Source organism: Ornithodoros turicata, chromosome 4 (assembly GCF_037126465.1).
Source record: "Ornithodoros turicata isolate Travis chromosome 4, ASM3712646v1, whole genome shotgun sequence".
Lineage (NCBI taxonomy): Eukaryota > Metazoa > Arthropoda > Arachnida > Ixodida > Argasidae > Ornithodoros > Ornithodoros turicata.
The window spans coordinates 55439123-55464964 of record NC_088204.1 but is presented as its reverse complement, the minus strand read 5'-3'; the positions used below and the strand labels follow the sequence as shown (position 1 = coordinate 55464964).

At 46.3% G+C, this 25842-nt stretch overlaps 1 protein-coding gene across 2 annotated transcripts in view; it reads right to left on the bottom strand.

Annotated features, from left to right (window-relative positions):
- LOC135393206 (uncharacterized) overlaps positions 1-25842 on the bottom strand; it is a 63481-nt gene that overhangs the window by 25429 nt on the left and 12210 nt on the right. Inside the window, exons 2-3 of one of the 2 annotated variants that reach the window (XM_064623701.1) lie at positions 22418-22509; positions 11510-11607 (exon numbers count right to left, since the gene is read on the bottom strand). In XM_064623701.1, the coding sequence (XP_064479771.1) occupies positions 11510-11607; positions 22418-22509 (190 nt within the window). Of the gene's footprint in view, positions 1-11509; positions 11608-15217; positions 15540-22417; positions 22510-25842 lie in introns of those variants that run through there. The other variant, XM_064623702.1, reaches the window with a different exon arrangement.

Sequence of the window (25842 nt, the reverse complement as noted above, 5' to 3'; positions counted from 1 at the left end):
GATGGCGAGCAGCTCCCTGCCGAAAGTGCTGTACCGTGTCTCCGGTGGTTTCAGCTTACATGAAAAATAGGAAATGGGTTGTCAGACGCCATGCAACTTGGATGGACAACTGGGCTGTTGATGGACAGCTCCTAAAGCAATATTGGAAGCATCCACCTTCAGGCATGTTGGAGAGCCTGGAATGAAATATACAAGGAGCGAGGCATTCGCCAATGCGGCTTTGATGGCGCTGAAAGCTTCGGTGGCCGAAGGTGTCCAGACGGGGGTGGTACGCGGCGCAGCAGAAGAAAGCATCGCTTCCAGATGGTGTATGATGACCGAGCAGCCGGGAATGAAACGCCGGTAGAAATTGACCAGCCCAAGGAACTCACGCAGCTTGCGTTTGGTGATGGGCTGGGGGAAGTTCCGGACTGCCTGAACCTTGCCGTCGAGGGGGCGAATTCCAGCGGCGGTTACTCGGTGTTCGAGGAAGTCCAGCTCAGACACGCCAAAGTGGCACCTGGTAGGATTTATGACGATGCCGTACTCGTGGAGACGACGGAAAAGTTGACGGAGGTGCATCATATGTGCTGTTCCTCGTCGGCGCTGGCGATGAGCAAGTCGCCGAGGTACGCAAAGCAGAAGGGAAGGCCTCACAATGCTTCGTCAATGAATCTCTGAAATGTCTGTGCAGCGTTTCGCAGACCAAATAGCATCCTTAGGTATTCAAATAAACCAAATGGTGTGGTGATGGCGGTTTTTGGGATGTCGGAGGGTTCCACCGCAATCTGATTATATGCGTTGATCCGTGCAGATGGGCCGTGCAATCTTATATGTTCGGCAAGGGATATCGATCAGCAACGGTCACGTTGTTGAGCGCGCGGTAGTCGCCACATGGTCTCCAGTCACCGGTCTTTTTAGGGACCATGTGCAATGCGGATGACCATGGGCTTGACGGAGGTCGCACAAAGCCTAGTTGTAGGAGATGCTCAAACTCCGCGTGGGCGATGTTAAGGTGTTCTGGAGCGAGACGCCGTGGGCGGCAGTGTACCGGCGGGCCCGTTGTCGTGATGAAATGTGTGACATGGTGCTTGACCAGGCTGTTGACGTTAGGTGGGCGAGTAATATCGGGAAACTCTTGAAGTATCGCCTCAAAAACAGACGTGGCGGGAGCCGGAACGAAAGTCGGGTGCAGCGGCTGCAATGCGGTAGCAACGCCGTGAACAATAACTTGCGTATTGTCGTCAATAAGTCGTTGGCGGGCGACGTCAACAAGGAGTCAAAAGTGGCGGAGGAAATCGGCTCCAAGCATAGCATGACGGACAGTGGCAATCCAAAATAACTACTGGAAGCCGCGGTGAAGGCCAACGTCGATGGTGAGCGAACGTTGGCCGTACGTGGCGATGGAGGATGAGTTGACGGCCCTGAGCGGGGAGGTTTGCTGTCGAGTTATTTCGTAGAACGGCGTCGCCGGAATAATACTGACTTCGGCACCCGTATCCACGAGAAAACGGGTGCCGGAGATCTTGTCCGTGGCGAAAAAGAGACTGCAATCAGGGTGGTCGAACTCCCTAGCCGCCGTTAATGATCTCCCAGGCCGTTTCCTGACGGCCAAGTACAGGGCTGCTGACAGCGACGAGCGCGGTTGCGGAATGTCTGATGGTACAAACAGTAGGTGGAGGCGGGAGGTGAAGTGCGGGGGGAGCGTGTGGGGGACTGCAAGCGACGCGCCGGCGAAGGTGGGCGCCGTGAAGGACTTGCCCCGCGGTTCGGGAAGCGCTGCTGCGGCAGGTGGGAGACAAGTTCGGTGAGGCGCGCAACTTGCTGGCGCAGCTGGCCGAGCTCAGAATCATCAGATTGAGTATTGCAGGGCATCGCGTCGACGGTGGGAGGGGCAATGTCCAGGACGCGGTCGGCGAGTTCTGCTAGCTCTGAGAGGGGCAGGGCGCCCGATGCTGCTAATGACACGCGTGCATGGGGAGGGAGTCTCTGGAGGAACAGTTCCTTGAGGATAGCAGGGTCAATAGAAGATGCTTTGTCACCAAGAAGGAACTGCAGATGGCGGAGAAATTGAGTGGGGCGACGATCACCGAGCTCTTCAGATGAAAGCACTTGCTGCAAACGGTGCTCCTGGGATGACATGAGCCGTTTAACGAGAGCGTCCCGGAGGACTGAATCGGGTTTGTCTGCCGCCGGTGCGAGGAGAATGTCCCGCACCTCAGCGGCGGCGGACGGGGGAAGGCTTTCAACCAGGTGCTGGTATTTGGTGGTTTCTTGTGTAATATGCCGCATGTGGAACAAGTTGTCCACCTGGACAAACCAGAGGAGGGGATCATGGGCCCAGAATGAGGGGAGACGGACTCGCGTGGAAGCCGAGATGCTTAATGCCGGGCTGGCTGAAGAGGCAGGTACCGCTGACGGCGAAGCAGAAGGAGCAAGGTTCGCGTTCGGGTCACCAGCTTGAGGGGAAGCCATCTGAGTTTATTTAAGAGACTGCAGCCGGAGAAGGGTGCTGTTCACCGGAGCCCGACAGGAGTCGAAGTGGTGCACGCACCGGAAAAGGCGCGAGAAGAAGCGCGGGTGGTAGCGGTGGTGCGATCGTCTTCGGCGCCGCCACAGTACGGTACTTTTTAATCCTTACAGAGCGCTTCACAAATAGTGCGATAAGTGAGAAGGGATGCTATCCTCTGCTACCTGAGCTGCAGCCAGGTGCTACTGAACAAAAAATCTGTAGAATTACAGACGTGTCACGGGTAACTTCCTGTACATCGCAATAGACGGTTCCATAGAACGGACTTCCTGAAAAATCTCTGTAATCCATTTGTCGTGACCGAAAAGCCGGAAGGTGTGGGTTCAAAGTTCCACAGCAGGCACTTTTCAACTGCTGCATTTCTTGAATTACTTTACTTTGGTCGTTGTAGAGGCTCTGTGTGTACGTGTTTCCTGCCTGAAATAATTCGTTGCAGGAAAAATGGCGCTCGTGTGTTCGTGTGAATCTTGGTGTGAAAGGAAAACAATGTGAGAAAGCGCGTTTAGAGAGCGAGTACGTGTCCGCGTCTTTTGACGCGAACACGTACGTTTGCAGCAGCTGAGGCGGCAGCCGGTGGAGATCATGGTCTAACAATTGTTGGACTAGTAGTTAACGCGCCCGGATGCAAACCTGGAGATCCACGGGTTGGAATCCACCGGTTGTGAGGTGTGGGTAATTTCCATCGGATGAGTAGAAGGCGGATGCGTTTGTAGCCTGTCCAGGACGTATTGCAGCCTATAGAATAAAGTGACTGGGTCCCTCCCTCACATTGTGGCACACTGCTACGATCAGCTGCCTTTTTTTTTTTTTTTTTGGGCTGGCATAGCGAGTACGTAGAAACTAACATTTTGTAGAGACCGCCGCTCATTTCCCGACAGCTGTTAGGGCTCGGGACGGAAGCCCTGTAATCCCGCACACAGTTCCACGGGCGTTTTTTTTATTTCTTTTTTCCCCTCTGAGTTTCTCTGTAAAAGCCATCGAATTTTCGTTTCCGTGTACCACCTGTTTGTAACTCAAGTACAAGAAACGTACGGCTTGTTTTCATTTGGTTGTACTCTGTGTGAAGCGCTCTGTATCCTAAAAGACACTGTGTAATAACACTCTCACGAGTTCCATCGTCCCTGCCCCTCTCTCCTTACGTGTCTTGTGTTGACTTCTTCAGGTTTCACTTGATGTCATCCTCAAGGCGGTGCAGATGGACGGTAGTAATGTCACCCTTCGTGCAATGCCTTCCACCACCGAAAGCCACCTCCAGCCGAACAACCTCGAAAAGATGAGCATGTCATATACGCGTTTCAGTTGTTCGGTGAGTCAGTTGAGTCATCAACGGGTTAAACTTCTACCGTAATGAGCTCGAGGCTTCTCACGGGAGTATACAAGCTGTCCTCGCATTCTTTGAGTAAGTTCGCGAACAAGTACACGCGTACTATGATGCTCTTCTGTTCGGAGCGACAGATAAGTGTTAGTGCAATACCTGAGCTGCTTTTTTCTTTTTCCGTTTCTTTCGACTATGCAGGACGATACGCGATCTGGTGATGACATCACGTCACTCTTCCGCAGCGCTGAGACCAGAGTCTGCCGCATCTGACAGCTTGTCGGAGTTCTTAGTGTTTCTCTCAGAATGGGAGCTTCACACACAAGGAGGGGAAGGATTTCTGAGTGCGTCAACGGCGGAGGGACTTCGCGTAACGATAGCCAGCACCCTCTACTGGAATACCTGACACAGAATGTCGGCTTTAAATACATGATGACATCAAGACTCAGTCAAGACCCTGTTGAACATCTCTTCGGAATTGTACGCCAGGCTTCAGGCTGCAACACCCACCCAACGCCTCAACAGTTTCTAGCGACAGTAAGCTGTCTCAGCGTCTACAACCTTATCAAGTCGGTGTCCAGCGGGAATTCAGAGCCGGGTGTCGTCTGCGCGCTGCTAAACTGCAATGGCGCTCAGCGAGAAACAAAGATTAATTGACGAACTGATTTCATGTGGCAATTTAAACACTGCCGAAGACGCATTGCAGGAACTAAACGTGCATGATGACCATGTATCGTATGCGTCCGGCCAGAGTGATTAGAGGCTCGTATACTATGTTCCGGGTTATGTGGCGCGAAGGTCCATCCTGAGCACTAAATGTGACGAGTGCATAACACAGCTCACCGTGGAGAAAGGACTGGCAGATGACGTCAGTGAATTCGCGTTTACATTGCTTTGTGACAGAGGCGGACTTCTATATCCCTCCGTACACCTTTTCACTTTTGTGGAAGACCTAGAGCGTGTCTTTACCAGTTGTTTCAGCACCCAAGAGCTGCATCGCGACAGCATACTTGACATTCTTACCATGATCAAGTCAAGGTCCCAACGAGTCAATGGCTGCTTGGATCATCGCGAGCGGCTGACAGCAGAGATTGTGGCGTTTTACATTGTAACGCGACTGCATTTTTACGCTAAGGCATTGAACAAATCTAGGGGAGCTAAGCTGGCTACTGCGAGGTACGTTAAGCTCAGTCGCTGCACATAGCGCCTCCGGCGTACGTTGCCTGTCTAATCAAAATCCCAAACATTAGAAGAGCACAGGAGGTCTGGTAATGATCCTAAATCTTTCTGTTCGCCTCCTTGTCGTGATCCAGTTCAGTCAGCTCAAACACTGCAGCTTTGCTCGATGCCGTCTTCTTCTCGTTCCACCTCGTGGAGAACGTCGTCGGGGCCCCTTGGCACATTTTTGTCGTCGGTGTTTCACCACCTCTCAAAAATTATACACACAAATAATGGTTTTACAAGTTTCCAGCTACATAGAAGAAAAAAAAAGTCACTTCTATGAGTTAAAGAGCCTCCCCGCAGTGCTTCAGAAAATCCATGAGAGAAAAACATTGTTTAATTCCACGTAAGTCAATATAGCCTTGCCGAGAACGCCTTTACTGGTCATTACGGGTCAGAGAAGTCATTACAGAACATAAAATCACTCACAGAGTGCGAGAAACGGGGACCGTCATACTGCAATTGTTCAGGGGAAAGCAACAACAATATTGGATCCTCAATAACGGATCTTTTCCGTCTGGCGACCATAAATTTTCAGACGAAGTTGAAGTTTTTCTAGGGCGGCGGTGTTACGGAGACCCACGCTTCCGACCTGTGTCCCGTAACTATGCTCGTTCCTTGTACTTTTCACTGATTCAGGGCGATAATACAGCACCATTAGAAAGCAAAAAAATGTCAATACAACAGTCCCAACAGCACAAGCACGCGAAATATCGCAAAAACAGAGCGACCGCGCAGCAGACGACAACGCAAAACCTGCAAGGGAAAGGTACGGCAGCGCCACCGCTCGGCGTTTACATGCAGCGGCTTCACGAAAAGCTGCCCGTTCGCCCCACTGATCTCGATTGTAAAAGGCTGGATCGCGGATAGGGAGCGCGAGCGTGAAGAAACCGGCCGCCATCTTACGGTGCCCACAACAGCCGCCGCAGCGATCATGGCAACTTCTTGCAATTACGGTCGTACCAACCGTACTCGCAAGGTTACAGGGCCTAAACTTATACAGGTGAGTCACTCTTCATCAAGGAATAAATAGGCGTCCATTCTGTACATTTATTTGACCATTATGAAGTGTTTTTTTGCCCAAAACGAGCACTGGATGCAGGTTGCTTGATCGCTCTTTCGACGTTCAATCGAGCACACTTGCATTTTACCCAGCGGCAAATACAGTTTGAGTGCATAATATGCTTGAAAGAACATGTTACACTACACAGGTAGTGTTGTCATCAATATATGTGCGAACACTCGAGCGCTTTTTTGCATGCATTGCTAGCATGGTACACGGTGCTCTCTGCGGAAGCAAGTGCCACATTCATTTCTTTGAATTACTTTCGCGCACAAGTTCGGTATTACGTCATAATAAAACCACGATTGTCACATTTTTTCATGTATTGGTATTGTTTTGTGCCTTGGTTTGATTTGTGACAAAGAATCCTACGTAACGGTGGTGTGGCGCGACTTGAATAACGGCTTTGTGTCTGAGCTGTATCGTCAGCTTGTTACGATAGTAATAATTTGTAGCGTGTCGTGCTATTTGTAGCAGTTTTAAGGCAAAAGTGGTCTCTCAATACAGGTTTCGTCATGAGGGCTGCCCAGTGAATAATGTGTGCAGTGTGATACGGCTGGGTGTACAGGTAAGTATCACGTTCCTCATCCACTGGTTTCTACTTTACAGGAAGGAACAACCTCAGTGCACGCACTGTGGTTAGCCTCTCTCAGTTTTGCATATTTTCTTACATGTTCACATCAGAAACACACCTTACACTTTAGGCTCCTTAACCCAGCAATATAATAATTAGAGATTATAATTCTTTTTAGAATAGTTTTTCATCTTTTTAATTATTAGAAGATACAGGGATTGTAAACCATGTTTTAAACTGATGTTTTAACATTTGTCCAATGCATTTATTAAACAACATATTCATTTTTAACTGGTTGCACCCAAACCAATGTTCTGATGTATTATTTCCTTTGTTGTCGATGCACCATAAAAGTTGGAATAATCATCATCAATGCAGGTTACTTCACAGCTGCCTCGACATACTCAAGAAATGGGTGCAGAACCTGCGTAATGCCCGCAAACTTTGACTACCACAGCATCTCCAGAAAGTAAAGGGATATGTGTCACATGGGATTTTTAAAGGCATTCACAGTATATAATACCTTGTATGAACTGTTGTAGATCTAAGCAGCTTCTACAGTACACTCTCAGAAATTAAAACTTGTCAGGGAACTGTGACAATTGTTTCAGTTAATAGGCATGCACATATACGCTATAAGAAGACAATTATTTATTGAGAATGCAGTTCTCTGGCTACTCATGTTGTTTACATCTACTGTTGATCACATTCATTTATCACATATTATATTCTTATATATTATTATATCACATATTCGATCACATTAAATTTAAAATTTAGCATATATGAGAAAATATCAGTGGGGAAGTTGCTATTCAGTGCTCATTCCAACCTAAAATTGAGTGCTACAAATTTAGAGAGCGTACCTGACCATTGTCATTCCTAAAATATATATTGCCATTCTTTAATAGTATGGAGTAACACTGGCTTGCATAACAAGTTGTAAAAAGAAGAAAAGCGTGAACGTTTCGACACCTATTCGGGCGTCATCATCAGCACAGGAAAATGAAACGGGGGCTTAAAACGGGAATCCTTTTAAACCCTTGTAACAGACTGGTAAGGGCCCCTTGTGACTGTTACAGGCATTTATCTCGCTATGAATGTGCCAAGATTCAAGGAATTTTCTCACCCCCCATCTGTGTTCAAAGGTCAATGTTGTCGCGTTGTCAAAATTGAAAGTATGTCCTGTTCTTAACACGTGATCGACAAGTTCGGTGCGTTGATTCTTTGCTGGTGGTTTTGTCAATTGTGCCTTGTGCTCCTTCATTCTGGTGACCTTCTTCCTCGCAGTTTCCCCTACATAGCACGTGTCGCATTGTTGACATTCCAGTTTGTATACAACCCCTGCTTTGTACATATGGGGCACAGAGTCCTTGGGATGGCACAGAATGTTGCGTAATGTTTGACGGGGCTTGAAAGTGGTTACAATACCAAATGGCTTTAACAGCCTTCGTACTGACTCTGATAGGCCACGTACATAAGGAAGGAATATATTGCCATTGTAGCAAGGTCACAGAACAATAAATGTAGCCTTTTGCGACCTCCCTGCACGTTCATTGTATCCTGAAACGCATAAGTGCGAGAAATAAATCTTGAACTTGAATAAACTTGATGTTGTATAAACTTGACATAAAATGTTGAATAATATAATGAATGATATAAAATATTGAATAAACTTGAACTCGTATATTCTCTTTACTCATCATTAGTGATCTTCATTACAAAAGCATATCATGTTAGACTTTTTTGTTTGCGTTTCACAGACTGGGTACACGAGGGCCAAAATGACAAAATCACAACTGTTTCAACCTCCAAATAGTCCTGTTGCAATTTGAAGACCATACGTGGAGCTGCATTGTTTGGAACATGCTCCACATAACAAGCATGACAAAGTCAGCACTGGATAGCAGGACCCCGTCCCCAAGCAGCTTTTCTCACGCTGCAGTTGTATTCAACAAAAGCATGTGAGTGCTGGAGAAGGACATTCAGTTTGGCACAACCGTGCCTGCAAATAATCAGAACAAATAAAGGAAGAAGCAAACAAACATAGAAGGGCTGTACTTCAAAAAGAGATAAGTTCTGTGTCTCAAGGACGTGTTACCACTTTCTAAGTAACTTAACTGATTAAGCTTACATCACTACCTGATTAACTGTCCTAACGAGCGTGATCTAATTGCGTGAAGTATTTAGGGCTGCTTCGGTGTGTCCATATTTGCGAGGCAAAGCACCGCTGTCGTTTACTAAAAGACTGTTTCTGCGGCGATGCTTGATATAAATCATACTAAACCCATACACGACTAAGACAACGGCTGTGATTCTACAGTTCTTTCTTTCTTTCTTCTTTCTGCCATGCGAGTATATATCATCCCGGACCGTTCTTTATGGAACAATTTTTGTCCAGAACGCAGCACGGGATATTACATACATGGTTGTTGTTAACCTCACATCGTTTCTTATTGAAATATTGGCTGGGAAACGTACTGTAGTACAATCCCCAGCGCTGCACTGCCGTGACGGTCTAGTTTCGGAATGCAAAACATAACATAATTAAGAATCGAACGACAGGACACCTGTGAAACACTGTTGGGATACATAAGTATACTGGCACCTTACAAAATTGTGTGATGACAAACAACGATCAACGCCTGCAGCGCAATAAATACTCACAATCTCCGTTGCCTCCCATTGTTTTCTATGGGCGCACACTGCGTTTTAGGGCCTCCCAACATGGCGGCCCGAAGGCACGCCTCTCCCCCACGAGCCCCTCTCCCATGCGCGATCCAGCCTTTATACATAGAGATCAGTGGTTCGCCCTACTCAGTCTTCTAGGTTACTCTAGTTATACTAACGTTTCTTTCGGACAACTTCGTTGTCGTCTTCTATACCGAGCAAACAGCATCGCATAAGGACGCTCGGCATTGCTGCAACTACTGTGACTGAATCTCACGTCGAATTGCGCAATTCTAGGACTCTGTCGCTTTTGTACATATGAATACTCAAATACGCGCCCGAAGTTTACAGCTGCGTGTTCTGATACGGTGTGTTACGCAGTTACGTAGCGGGTCCCTTTATGCGCGTCTGTGCAGCATGGAGTAGCGATGGATGATCCTACTACAGGACTCTTTGCTTAGCTGCTGGTCCTGTTCAGTAACTGAATAAAAAAAGTATTTGAGCACCTGTGACTATACTCATTTTGTGTACCTTCAGTAAAATATCAGCTGTACTTTCATATTCGCACATGTAGCTGTTTGGTGATAGCAACCCAACAAAAGGTGAACGGATACATACTTTTTAAAATGGAACTCATGTGGGGCTGACTGTTCGCACACAAAAAAGAGGAAGAGCCCCTTTCTTGGAGACACAGTAAACTAGACTTTCTGTGATGATTTGACGATTTTCTCGCATGTCGTGCCGTTTTCTTTGTGATGCAAAGGCAACGACACACCGGAAGGAGCACATTGCCTTTGCTCTGAAATCTGATAAGTCGTACTTGGTTATGTGCTTAGTACACAGCTCCTTTTTAAAAGCAATTATAGCAACAATGTTCCAAACGGATATGTACCACTAAGAGAGACAGTGCGCAAATATCATTTTCACAATCATCTTCTTAATGCTGGTTTGGCAGCACGCTTCCACTGGAAATTCAACACTCCTGCACATAAATGAAGTCCTCTGTAGCTCGCGTTTAGTATAGACCTACTTCTGAAAGAAGCTGCCGTCCCGTGACACGCCAAACAACCTCAATCTCAGCATGTTCTGACCGTGAACGTGTCACGTGCCTTTTCAATTATTTTAGAGGCAATAATAGTGAACTGAGGATTTACCTTCTCGGTATTCGGGCCAATATTGCCCTTCTATATGCACAGTGGCACGAGAAGTAGTGGGGAGATGCCGGTCGACCTCCCGCCGCGTTGTTGGCGATAGGCGATGTGGCGAAAACCGAAACCACAGACAGCTATATTCAAAAACATGGCGTGTAAACGTAGTCTCCGTCTCCGCACATAGATGGCGCGCACTTATGCATAAGGCGTAATGCCCAGCACATTAGTATTGGCTGCAGACATTAATCTGAAATGCGAAACCTCTTGTTTCCCTGATGTCAGAGCTTGACGTAGAAGTCTGTGTAAGGGTTTAGATCACGCGAACTACAACAGGTAGAAACTTCTGTTTCAAGAGCACTCTTGCGTGCAGCACAATGAACGTATAATGCAAACAACCCCACCTCTAAAAGTGTCACAACTACTTCAAGAACAGAAAGTGTGTGCTCCGAAATACACCAACCGTGCTTTCACACCAGTACCAACTAGAAACAAAGCCTGATCGCTTGAACGAACAGACGTAACAGTTAAGTATGGAAGGGAGAATGGTAAAGAATGACCGAATGACGCCCTGCTGAGAGAAATAGGAAGTCCATCCGCCATTTGTTACGTGCAAGCAACCTCCTCGCACGACTCCACTTCAAGCAAATTTTAAGAAAAGTTTGAGTCTTTCTGCGCAGAACCCTTTTAAGAGTATGGTGTTCGTTTACCAACGTCAAGACTACGTCACGGTGACGTCTCTTGGTTACTACTGGGTTGGTTGATTGCTTCTGTTAGAGGCAACGCATTTGCGGACTTCTTCTAATGACTATACGTTCCGTCGTTTCAATGGTCATGCTTTGAGACCGTCTATCTATGTGGCCTGCCGATTGGTAAAGTTCTGCCGATAACGCCAATGTGTTTCCACGACTCCAAGGGTATGCATGTTCAGCGGTGTTTTGGATTGGACGTTCTATTCCGTTTTCCCTGTTGTTGAAAGTAGTGTGACAAGGAAGCAAGGGTCACTTACTCTGGATTGTTTTCCTTGCAAATATAGACGGCGGATACAGTCACACCTGGCTCGGTGTTGCGATACAGCCTTGTGCTGAAAACGGGGTCCACGCCGCCCTGAAATGACCGACATTTTTATTGTTAGAGGCATCTCGTAAAAAAAAATGCTGCGTTCCTTGGCCACTACTGAGCCAATGTCGTAGAATGCATTATATGAGCGCTTCGGGCACACTGAATCACAAGAGTGATTCAGTAGCCATGTAAAAGCATTCTTACAAGAAAAAGCGCTCTACGGAAATATATCCAATAAACGAGAGACATGTGCGATTAATTATTCTAACACCAAATCAGATATGAAGTGAATAATTATAAAACCAAACCGAATATGAAGCGAATAGTTGTGAACCCGGAAGGTATACACATGCAACATATGCAGATACAGACATGTGTACAGCATGCATACGCGATAGATTAGTACGGATCACAATATGAAGTAGTGCTCGCTGTTTCGTGTCCTGTCGTGTGTAGTTTTCGGCCTAACGTGTTCATCTTCAGAATATTCCGACTTATTGGGCTTGGAAGAAACATCGATTCTATTTGAAATTCGAACATAGAGTTCCGTACTCGGTTCGAAAACCGTATTATGTGCGTCGGCTATCGAAAAATTCGAGTATTCGCAGATGCCTAGGAAACGACATTCATCTGTAGGGAACGCTTGACACGTACTGCAATCAATTTTAATTGAGATAAATTTAATTTCTTGAATTGGACTCCCAAAATTTTCCAAATAAAATTCACGTCTTTTCTAATGTCGAAAACAGAAAGCGCAGGTGGGACTTATCCAACTCCATTAAAGGGGCTATGAACTTTGCCAAGCAAGCCCGCAGACTGTGTCTGTTCCAAACGGCGATTTTAACTTGTTGACTGTGACAGCTTTTGTATAGATGAATCTGATAGGTCCGTATCTTCACCACATATAGCACGCTGCTAGCCAAGTATCATCCCCAATGACAACGTTCTCGCTCATGACTTGCCGATATCGGGAGGCGGAGCCTGTTACGCATTCGTTATGTACGGCATTATGGCTACAAATTATGGCTGCGGAGAGATGGCTCCAGAAGGTCGGCCATCAGTCATTTAGTGAGACTCTGAACCCCATCGCGTGATGGAAGTATGGGGAAGGAATTCCTCTTGTCCCTCAAGGCAGGGATTTCACACACAACGGCCAGGAACATGTTTGTGGTGACATAATTCGTGCGCGAGGTATCACACGCACAGCAAAATGCACGACGCGCATTATGTATTGTGTGTTTATACTTTGATATCGGTAGTGTTAACACACACTCGCAGAAGTGTGCATCTGTAACATACGCGAATGTAATATAATTGGGTGTTCACGTCGCGAGACAACTGAGATCATGAGCGACGCCACAGCGGTCGGTCTGTGGATTGCTTTTGCCCACCTGAGGGTTCTTTAATGTGCGATGAAAGCTCATCACACGGCACCCCGTATTTAACGTCCCTCGCGGAAGACGGCGTGTCTAAGCAACTTGTACCCTGCTACCAAGTTGCTGGCGTCCTCGGCCGGGTTCGAACCCGCGATCTCGGGATCAGAAGGCGAACACGCTACCAACTGAGCCACCGAGGCTGGTCATACGCGAATGTGACTAGCGTGTTGCGAGCACATGCGGGATAGAGACAAAAGGCGACCTAATACTGAACCGCTCTTTATTTGACCTTCAGCGATTTCAGCAGCTGGGAAAGCCATGGCTTTCTGCACGGCTTCGTTGTCGTCCACAACCAGGGGCGGATCTAGGATTTTTCCGAGGAAGGTGGGGGGAGGTCCGCTATGGACAAGTGCCACGTACATGCTGGGATTGGTCCATTTAACCCTATGTTCAAGTCTGGAATCGAGGGAGGTCCGGACCCCTGGACCCCCCAACCCCATCCCAGATCCGCGGCTGCCTACAACATATATCTGCAGCAGGCCTAACAACTGGCCAAAAGCAGCTGGGTATGACAAGCAAGTTTTTTCTTTCTTTTTCTTTTTTTTTTTTTTACGTAGCAGCAGGGCAGCACAAACTCGTATAAGCATGCCCGACGGTTCCAGCTGCACAGCCTGTCGGTCACTACACCAAACAAGGCTAGCTCTCCTGCCCGAAAAAGAGTTTCGGTCCAGGAGAGACTACCTCTTCGGGGACGGTCTGGAGAGGAACGCCGCAATTAGTTCGTGTTTGTGCCTTCCAAAAAAATTGTCTCAAACAAAGGAAGCACTCCACATACCGTTGATATCAGGTCATACTTCGATTTTTTTTGGACGTAAGAATGCGTCCACATCGACGAACGTCGGCGATTCTTTTCCTTCATGGCTGAAAAAGCCACCAGGACGTTGGTCATCTCCACCACTGCTTGATCAAAGGTTTTGCGGAATCTGACGTCGAATTATAGTATCAGCTAAGAAACAAATGAAGTTTAGATATTAGAGATAAGACTACACTGTCGGTTTCAGCAGTAACAGGACAGCAAAACCGATCACTTCCCGATATTTATTTCAATCGTATTAATAATTAGTGTTGACAAACTAGATTACTCACATGACAAACTACATCGCTACGCCGTTAAGTGAAGACGTCATTGACCCATGGGTGTTTTTCCGACTGGTTACTCTTGGTGCCTGACTTTTCAGCAAAGCAATGTGTCAAGGCGATCAGATTTCGCTCAGTATATAATTATAATTTTATTCTTTACTCGGAGAGCTGGAATCGAAAGAATCCATTGGAGGTGGCCATGTCATGAGGTACTACTGTTCGTTATATCGACGGGAGGTACACTGGCGCGAAGACTTGTCTTAACCAGCGGAGCGCTTGATATTGGGCGCTGATAGGCAGTGGCGTAGCCAGACCTCCAAGGTAGGGGGGGGGGGGAGGGCTCGACACGAAAACTCGCCCCCCCCCCCCGCTGATCCTGTGTCGACAACACACACATACTTGTGCACACTGCAAACAGGATTAAAAAAGGAATAGTTTATTTAGACGTTCACAGTACGATTACATGTATAGGCTGTCATGACCAATGAGGTGGTGTCACGAGATTGGAAGTATTTTGAAAAGCTTATACTTCGAAAACCATTCAAGAGTGCTTCTTAGATAGACGCCATGAACTGCAAGAACTTTCGCGATCGTACCACTGGTCCCCCCCCCCCCACACACACACATATATTTTGTTCTCGGACTGCCCCCCCCCCCTAGCCCCCCCGTGGCTACGCCACTGCTGATAGGCAGCTGGAAGCGAGGTTGGGATTATGCACTATCCCCATGAAGGAAGGGTCGGTACACACAGCGGATTAGTCCGCGTTTCGGCATCTCCGTTGTGCGTACCGACCCTCCCTTCAACGGGATAGTGTATCATCCCAATCTCGTTTCCAGCTGTCTATCAGCGCCCGATGACACGCGCGCCGCTGGTTGAGGCAAGTGTACGCGCCCCTCTATCTACATTGAAAAATATTTCACCGCTACAACTGGGACGATAACATTCAGCACTAGACAAGCCTGAAATAATACACTGACGTGGAACGCCCACGGGTAGGTGGGTTGTTAGAACCCTCAATGCAATCGCATACGCACTCTGGCAAGCTACCGGTCACTGCGCTCACCCTACGCATGCACGTTTTGGGAAACGGCATGCACGTAATTGTAGCGGAAATGAACAACGTTAAAGAGCAACTTACCATGAGCAGGAACACCTTCCCGGCCTTTCCATGTCCCTTAACCGGTCAACTTAACCGTGCGAAGACGGCGGCTTCCTGATCACAAATAACCTTCACACGCAGACGCGGCTGAACTTATAACAAATGTTTCTTCCGTAGGTATCAAAGGTTCGACTCGCTAGATATGAGGCAAGATAAAGAAAAAAAAAGAAACTGACCCGCCTGACCTCATGAACCCACTGGAAGGTGTGGCTTGTCGGTTCGTCGACCGTTTATCGGTTCCGGAATGTTCTTTTTCTTTTAGTTTTCATGTTGGCCAAAAGAAAACCTGCTTCCTTCACGAACACACGGAGAGAGTTCAACCTCTTTCTATTTTATCAATGTAAATACCCAATATGCAATAAACATCATAAATACCGAACGGCATTCTCCTTGCTCACTGTATTCATAGCATAGACTGTATTCATAGCATACTTGAAACAGACGCAGACAAGTTGAACAAACGTATCACGGTTGAGGCTCTTTAGCTGACGACACACACTGGAAACGTTTTATCATCTGCCGTGAATGAAACAATCATAGTTGTAAATCAACAGCTAATCTTTATCTCCAAGTCCGTGCGATGTAGATGCATTATCTGACTGCATCGCACGCTTTGGGGCGTTACTTAAACGCAAGAAGTGCTGAAAGCAGCGGAAAGCACAATAAGATTTTGCGCAAGAGGTACTGCTTTATACGGTACAGGTCACGGTACCTCATAAACTGACCGTGTACCCCATAAATATGCTTGCACCTCATACATACAAAGCGGGATCCTTTGTCTCGCCCAGTACCTCTTAAAGCAACTGCGGAAAAGCACTGATGTACCTGATATTTACCAGGTACAGCTCGATATAAGGTGCGTTATAAGGTACCGAATTTTGAGCGTACATTTGAGCTGTTGGAAAATTTATGCATTCTGAAATCACAAAGCATCGTCTAGGATGTAAGAGATGTTGCTAGAGCTACGACACTGGTCTGGATCAAGTGGAATGTCAATGACGCAACCATAGTTTCATTGCTGCCGTAAGAATGAAGCGCGTGTCAAAGAGAAAGAGTGACACAGAGACTTAAAACTAAACCAATGAACCGCACAGGTTTTGGCGAGTTCTTCTTGAAGTGCCGTAATTACTTGCAGCACTTCCCTACAGAGTCTGATGTCAACATGAATGGCATTAAACAAATAAGGCGGGACTCCAGCCCCTTGGAATATCACAACCTCGATAGTTCCCGTGCAGTATTTCTGCAACTGCAGCACTATCAACTGTGGACTGTCATTACTGTAGTGTCTTTCATTGTTGTAGTGAAAATACGGGTATCAAACAAACAACAAACAGACACAAAGTTTAGCTGAATGCGCTTTATGGGTTTTAGCTAGGTTCTTCTTGCTGTGCTATCTCTTTGTAGAAGTGTGGGGTTGGGTGGCCCTCAAAAAGGGCCGTTTTCAATAGCTGTGGTGGTAGGTCTCAGAGTGGCACACGCAGGTGGTCAGCAGCGTTGCACTCTTCACTTATGGGACCCCTGCAAGGAGGGTTAAATGCACTCGGTTGTAAATGCTTAATTAATACATTTTCTCGTCATTTTTGTGCCGTACGTTTGATCCTACTTCACTCTGTTGCTCGATAGCTTCTGCAAGAATCAGTTTGCCTTGAGCGCTTCGACGTCCAGAGCTTCACTGGTGATCTTGAACGTAGGACAGACCGTATAAGTCCTAGCACCTGGGTATAGCCTACACAAAAGCAAAAACATTGTTTGTACATTGCATCGTGCCGTGTGCAAGACAGATTAATTATTGAAATGGGAAGCATCACCTTGAGCTTGAGGGAATGAAGTAGCAAAGACCTCAAGCTCAAGGCGATGCTTCCCACTTCAACGTTACACAGCTCGCTTATGCACTTTTCCTATTGGCAGACTAATTATTTATGCTATGGCCTTCCTTTAAATCCGCATACGCGGTGGAGGAAGGCAAAGAAGAGCCAGTCCTTTATGTATTTGAGAAGTGCCCTTTGATAACGCGTTCCGGCCCCGGGTGGGCCGTGTCTTTGAATGCACTGCCAATAAAACAGTTGTCGGGGCAGTATCCTTCTTGATGCTGTTCCCGGGAAGATTCTTTCGAAAATTCTGTATTGACGTGGTGCAATATAATGTACATTGTTTCATTTTGGTTGTCAGTTTTGAAAATATTCTTGAACTGATACCCACAGTATTGAAACTTACACAGCACAGTTTCTTGTTTGTCTCTTGCTGTGACAAGCACTCGTCATGAACGAGTGTAATGCCCAGTTACTCAAGCAAATCCACAAAGGCTTTTCACTTTGAGTAGGCTGATTAAAAAAAAACTCTCCTCTCCCTCGTCACTTTACTTTGGTATGGTGGAGGAAAACCCCGAGAGAAGACTTAACACAAGACAACGGTTTCGCATCTTCCTCTGTCTCCGGGTTTTCTTCCACCATGTATAACCAGCTTGCCTGCTTGTTATGTCTTCAACATTATTTTAGTATAAGACAAACATGATGATTCATGCTCAAATATTGTCAGCCATTGCACTATGTGTGGAGATCATAGCATGAATTTTTATGCCAATATGTCTATTCATGCAGAAAGGGTGTATTTTCAGTATGGAATGAGTCTGTTGTGTTCATCTTTTTGTCAATGTCGGTGTTTGCCATACTAGTGTTCCTCAAGTTTATTAGTGAGATTTTGTTACACCTTACAAAAAAGAGCTGTGAAATAATGTGCACTAATTTCTTTTCAAAATCTGTCCCTTTCACGGCTACGTGAAGTCATGGGTATTAGTACCAGCTTATACTGCCAAGGGTATTCATGAAAGTCAGTGTGTCTGGCAGGCGCTTAAATGGTGATCCACATACTATATTTCATTGAATAATACTACTACACTCATGAAGAACGGTGGGGGTGGCACAAAGCGCAACGTGAAGTGATCTCTGGCAATTGTCACCACACCTGACATGATATACGGACCCTACATGGGACGAGATGTACAACTGCTCAGGTGAAAAGCAAGTGGCTGACATTCAAAATTGTGTGATGTACTCATATCACAGTGCTCCCCACTGGCTTCAGTGTACCCTCCCAATAGTAGACATTACTGAAATACACATCTTATATTTGTACCCTTGATATTATTAAAAACTTTACTAAGTTCCTCAGCTTTCAGATCAGTGTCGCCACCTTCACTCACATCAGACAGGTGAAAGGTCATGTCTACTGGGTGACATGTACGCGACACGGAAAACAAATATAGAATGACGAGTGATAAATATCTTGTATTAGGCATGCCTAAACATGTTCCGCTCTTGAGACTTTTTTCTTGCATATCTGTATCATCAAACTTTTACGAAGTCTGTACAGCTAAAACCCTTCAAATTGTACAATGGTATTGAAGTATGTAGATATGGAGGCTGCAGGTTGACACTGTGCCGTGCTGATGTGTTGTGAGTAGCAGTTGTTTCCCGTTCCAGAACTATTGTACAGGTCTCCTTTGTGCCATAAATTACCAGGGCACTGAGCTGATCCGATATTAGGGAGAGTGCACAGGAAGGATTGAGACTCAAACCAGTCTGTATTGAGGCGTTGAATAAAGATAGTCTGAGCAGCTGTGAAAGAAAGCACTGAGGTAATGTAATTGCCATTACATAAATCGCAAGCAAATGGCAGGTTGGAACTGCTGTTTGTGTTGTCCTGTGCACTTCCTTTGCTTTTTCATGTCGCTGCTGATGTGACACAAGTGATCCACACTGACTCTGGCTTACAGTTTGGTCCAGTGCTACAACTAAATCTACACTAGAAAACGAAAATAAGAGGTGCACAATAATATGATTTAATCCGGCGGGAAACGAAAACAGCAACTGGGAGCGACCGCGTCAAAGTACTCCTGTCTGGCTCAGTATTATAACTACCGTAGTAGTTTTAATTCAGTTACTGTTCACGAAACCTCGAACTCGTGTACTGCAGAACGTCTAATGGTTATACCTGTCACTGTGTGACGAGCGCGAATATCCATCGATGTACTTGGAATATGCGTGGGTTTCATTCCGAAAGCATGAGAAAGCTACTCCATTCATCTTACAGCTCCTTATTTCAACGCTACGTCATCTTTATCTCGTGAATGAAAGCGGTCCGGGATAACATTACAAATGTACGATAATCTTACCTCCATATCTTCTCCACAGGAGTCATAAATGTCGGCACACCATCGAATTTTAGAGACTTTATCTTTTCTTCTTTGTCGATGGCACACTCACTCTTGCTTTGAAGATGTCACTACGTCGTACTATGTACACGTCGTCTGAGAAGTGCATCGAACACACAGGAGAAACCGTTTTCAGTTTCGTCCCACGGTTGATCGTAGAAATCAAACTGAAAGTTGCTTGTCAGGTGGCAGTATACGCCAAAAGCAAATATGGCGCCTGTTGCGTCGAGACCCGTCTCTATAGCGACACAGACAATGATTTTCGAGTGCTGCACGTTCTGCCGATACTGAAATGCCTGTGCTTGAGACATCATATTGAATAGCAAAGACCACACTAAGAAGTTAAAGCAGCTATACATTGTGTGCGCTATCACGAGCGACGGCTATCGTCATGTTGGTGTGTTGCTCTCGCATGTTGCCAGTGCAGAGAGCAAACGCCTCTCCGTTCAGTGGCGTCGTGCACTTTCAAGTTAGCAATCGTTAACATTGGTCGTTTGAGATCCCGGATGGAGTGTTTCCGTCTGCTTCTGTGCTGCTTCCGAAGCTTCAAAATGTTCCTGATCGCTGTACGCGGCGTTTTTTCGTCAAGGATGCCGAATGATAATGTCTGCGGTGCAGTGGCGTATCTAGGGTGTGGCAGGTGTGGACAGGTGCCATGGGCGCCAGGTGAACAGGGGCGCCATTATGTGGTCGGGTGTGAATGTGCCAGGTCGGGCACTCAGCCTGGCACATTCATAAATGATCTAAAGTACCCGCCATTAGAGAGGTTGTAGTGTGAAACCTAGTGCGGACCACACGAAAACGCATCCCCAAGGACATCATGTTAACCATGTTGCCATGGGCGCAGGTAGCTCTAGATACGCCACTGCTGCGGTGTGCCTTACTGCAATAATGCCTCAATGAGGAATCCGAACATTTCGTTTTACCGCCCCCAAGATGACGATGTACGAGAGCGAAAGTGGGAACCTGCGATTGCATGATATAGCACGCAATCGCAGGTTCCCACTTTCGCTCCCGTACATACAGTGTTGCCCGTAGTTTTCTGTTCTCCATTTCGAAACACAAAAGCAAAAGTGACGTAAAAGCTATCGCATAGGCAAAATTTATCTGGTTGCTCATCTACTGTTTTACGGAACCTTTAATTAAGGTGGAGCCTGTCTCTGGGGACAACAACGAGTGGTCAGCTGAAGAGCCGCTAGACGGCAACGAGGACGGACGGGTATGCCAGTTCTATGCTCCCCTTTTGCCGTTCATCAAAGCGTCATCCCCGCATACTGACTCCAAAGCAATACACGCATAAAATTTGAGGGATTCCTTCCTCCGAGTTTCTTGAGAGTATCGCTTGTGGCGAGCGGCCTTATCGCTAGATAGTCCTTCCAGTATATTGTGGGCTGTGCAGTGTATTAAAAGGGAGTCTGGCCATAAGTGGGACCTGCATATACCTGAAGCGCCACCCACTTTTCAGGTATCTAGCCAATCACAAGTCGAAATACAGTTCCCCAAATTATTGTAGGCTACACAATACTTAAACCTCACCCTTTACTGGGTGGCACCATTTTGGAGAAGCTGGATGGATTTGGATTGAAACGTATATGACTGGTGACAGACCAAAACGACGGATTTTGCGCCCACTTTTATCAACGTCATCTGCATGGTGAGAGGCATGATGCGAAGGCCCAGAATTGCAGATATGCTTGCTGGCAGAAGTGACTGGCCAGGAGAAAGGTAGAACTGCTTCTTCGTAGCAGACGACTGCCGTTGTGAACTTCTTAATCACGTAACGTAAGTAGATCGACTCGCAAATTAGCAAAGATGTATGTATAAAAAAATTCAATGATTTAATGCAAAATCCTACGTATCAGGGGCGTCTTTTTTGCTATTATCTTGGGATCACCGTCTCAACTAGGCCTAACGATACCGGCGAAACATCTCATTTTCGCGTAAATAATGATGGCGGGGCGAAAGTTGAAGCTGATTTTGCCGTTACGTAGAAGAGGATATATACTCACAGTATGAAATTAAAGTAGTCTATGTTTTTTTGTTTTTTTTTGTCACGAGTCTTCGTTTCGCCGTTTCAAGTAGCATACGCCATTTTGGAGAAAATTTGCTGTCATGGCGGCTCCCGTGGAAAACGGCCACCAACGAAATGCGCCTGACCAGTGGCTGAAAAGACCAGTGGCGTTACTAGTGTAAGCGACACCTGGTGCGGGAGATCTTTTCATCCCCCCCCTTATAGTGGATTCATTAGTTTGTGGGGAATTTAAACCCTCGTGATGTTTTGGGGTCATGCGGACTACTCCCATGTATTTCTGCCCTTTGACGAGATATTGCGCAATCTCAAAAAAGTGTAGGGATGTTTCCCATATTCCGTGGGGTAGTTAGGGGGTGTAAGGGGGTTTGGATAAATCACTGAGTGGATCCGTCTCTGTACAAGACGATACATAAAATCCCAGAGGCAGAAAAGGAAAATCACACGCTCGCAGAGGGCTCCTGACGTCGCAGCTGAAGAGGGCTACTGGTGCGGCTTATGGTGTTGCTAGAGGGGTGGGCTTGGGCGGTGCACCCCCATCTCCAGAAATTTTACCTCCGGTAGGGCATTTGGGAGAGCGAAATGAAGGTGAAATCTCCTCCTCCATGTAAAGTCTCTATAGAACCCCTCCCGCAATAATTGTCTGGCTATGCCACTGGGTGCGGCGCGTAACCCCCTTTCGTCGCGTCACTCGGTGCGGACTGCGCCCCCCGCACCCCTACTCACGCCACTGCTCGACGCATTTCTGCCGAAAGGATGTCGTGGGAAAGCTCTGCTACGCAGAGTGCGCGAAAGGGCAGATTGGAGGCGAATGCTACGTGGTGTCTTCCCCCCATGACATTCACTGCCGGTGGAGAACAATTGGTAAAGGTATTGCAGAAGACAAAGAAACAAGTGTTTTTTTCTGTTGGACACTTCGTGAGGGCGGGCACTTACTCACCGGGAAACTAGCGTGGAATCCTTTTCGCTGTCTTTGTCTGATGACCTCTTCAGTAACAAGTGGACTGTGATCGGACGCCGGATACCCGACCACTGCGCAAAAAGGACCCGAGTTTACCCGTCGGACGTGGTTTCAAACTGCCCGCTATTTTTGCAAACGGTAGTTACGAAGCAGTACAAGTTCACTGAATAGGACATGAAACAGATTAGACACACATATGCAGACACATACACACACACGCACCAGCGGTACACTCTTAAACCCGTACCTTTTATTGTAACTTTTAGAAACATGTAACTTCTATATAGACGTAGATTTCGAGATTTCTTATAGGTTACACCACTGTAACGTATATTTAGAGGTTAAAAGCGACCAAGGTCATGTCTTTACAACACGAATAGAAGTTACATCTCGGAAAAAACAAAAACAGCTTGTTGTAACTTATAAATGTACCCTCTACTCCGGCACTGTAACTTCTAAGCGAAATCTCCAACGATAATTTCTTTGTTAGTTTCTTATCGTTCATGTTCTTATCGTTTGTTTTCCTTCTAATTTTCAGCATAATGCCGCGTTTCAGCCTCCCATTCGAGACGACAGTTGAGAATCTACGATGTTATTTTTTATCTGTTTCAGCGTCATCTATACGTCGACTACATGTTATCAATGCTGTATGAACACAGATTATAAGCTCGCAGTCTGGAATACTGATAGTATGTTTCTTTCTAAAGGGTGGAAAACCATTGTCAATGCCGCAACCACCAAGATTTCCGATTTCGCTGCGTAGCCGAGCCTGGTCTATGTCTATCCACACTGAGAGCGGTTGCCTTGAAACGCTTAACGCTCGTCGTCCGTCCGTTAACAAGTGTAATCTGTTTTAATCAGTGGTTTTCCTCGCGTTTATCATAGTATCGTCAGGAACAACGGAAAAGCTAGATGTCTCTAGCAAACAAGGATATTTTCGGTGTTCTCAGGGGAAAGTGTAGTGAGTGCGAAGATTGCAAAGAATATATAACCGAAAACGAACGTCACCACCGCAGCCCTAATTCACACACTTCATACACTGGGTAAGTGTACGTTTTGTGCTAGGTACGTGCGTTATTTTGATAGCAAGAGCTCTTAGCGCATGTTTGTTGTGATTATGGCAAGCGTTTTGCGGTCCTGCATATGAACGCCACTTACGCTTGCTACTTTTCTGCTCTTACTTGGTCGCCAAGTCAATACACCGGCGTGCATTTTGCGAGCTGCGGATATATGCATCGAGATATATAATTCGCAGCTTCCTACTCGTTGTATTCTTACGATATTCTAAGACTCAATCGCGGAGTGAACGCCTTCCTGCATTTATGCTGCTTTGTACCTTGTGCTTTGTACCGATTTGAATGGTTCCGTAATTGTTACTCTCATTGCCCAAACTTTTGTTCCCAGGATCCCACATGCAGGTTCACATATACCGTCACCAGCGCAATGCAGTACCTCACAAACTCGTCCCAGAGCGCCTCCAACGCTGATAACGCAGTAATGTAGTGTCTCCTGCGTTACTGTACACTCATATTCCTCAAGGTTGTGTGCGTTTTATGTAATACTGTATTGCCATTTGCGCTCGCCTCTGCAACACGAATGTGGAATAAATTTTTTTCTGCTGCAATTCTCCATTTAGTTGGGTCTGTTCAGCTTAGCAAACATAGGTCAGTTGTTTTGACTCGCTGGCTTCCTCGCACTTTTATGCATTGCTTCTCACTTAGAAGATAGTTCTTTTTTCCACATACCTATGGTAAAGCGATCATGGTTCCTCCTCACATCAGAATCGCACTTGTGCACAATGTGTCACCTCTAGCTATACTTCTGTTTTTGTAATATACATATGTTCAAGATCTCCTTTTCTGCGGGTTCATTTTGGTACCTTGGTGTGTTCTGTAAATGCCTGTCCATATCCCACGCACGGGGTGTTTGTTTTTATTCGCATCACACCAGCGCTCATTTGACAGGTGGGTTACGTTAATTTTCGCAAATTAACCCATCCGTAGTTACAAACATCTCCGACATTTCCTGACGCATGTGTCTGTAACTACGGACCGATTAATTAGCAAAAATTCACATAACCCACCTGCCAAATGAGCGCTACTCTGTTGCGAATAAAAATGAACATCCTGTATAAAAAGCCGCGCGTTGGCGTACCCTTTACGGGCAGGTGCTGGATTGAAGGCATTAGTGGGTTTCCTTGTAACTTTTATAAAAGGGGTCGCTCAGAGGGTACCTGGTAGCTTCTGAAATAGAGGGTAAAATATTGCGATTTTTTACCCTTTACTAAAGGGTACGGAGTTAAGAGTGTATGGGCGAGCTGTCAGTGATTGCGCTGAAGACTGGAAGGCGGTGGGTTCGAATCCTACCACCTGCTGTGCTGTTATAGTGGACTGGAATGGACCTACTGGTGTGCTGAGCGGATGCTGGCGGAAGTACCCGCCATAGTTCCTGCTCATAGATGGTGGCACACGCGATTCAATCGCGTCTCTCACGGATAACCTGACAGCTCCAGTGGCGTTAGCCCAAGAGCATGCGTTTAGTCCTTCTCGCATGCGATGCGTTCCACCCTGAGCAGGGGCAGAGCTAGAACAATATGCCACACGTGGATCCCGTTTTTCAAACCTGTTATCTGTACGTTATCTGTGTGTTATCTCATCCAGCATATATGTTGATGTCAGGACGCGCGCACTTCCATGACAAGAGAAGCAAGGTTCACCAAGCCAACTTCGATGTTTTGCAGTGTGCGTGGGGAAGACTACTGTCCATCATATTTACCTCACATATTAAAGTGAGATGTATTGTCTGAATCTGGTCTCCACATATTTTCGAACATAACCATGATAACATTCCATGTTACACATAAAAGAACACAATTTAGCGTATTGTTTAACATAGTTTGTTTAACACCACATAACTTCGTCCAATAACTATCATTATATGTTTACAGCAGACATTGATTCATATCCCATACAGCCCTATCGTAAAAACAATCGCTTAAGCGCTGATAACCTATATCTATGAAGTTTAAGCACGAGCATGTAAATTGTGTTGAAAGTTACCAGAAAGAGTTCATAGCGGTGACCACATCGACTCTTTTCCTAAAGAGTCGACCTAAAGAGTAACCTCTTTCCTAAAGAGTCTGCTCTATCCTAAAGAGACACCAGCTAGCACGCGACGTAGCCATGAGGGACCCCCCACCCCCCAATTTGCCAAGCCGACACACACATATTCGTTGAGAAATAAATATATATATACATGGGGCGGGGGTAGGTCCGATGCCACGATCACAAAAGCTCTTGCAGTTTCTGGCGTCAGTGTAAGTAGCACTCCGGGATAGTTTGAAGTCATGTCGTAACGCACATTCCCATTTTGTTTCTCTTTCTCACGTCGTCATGCATATAGGC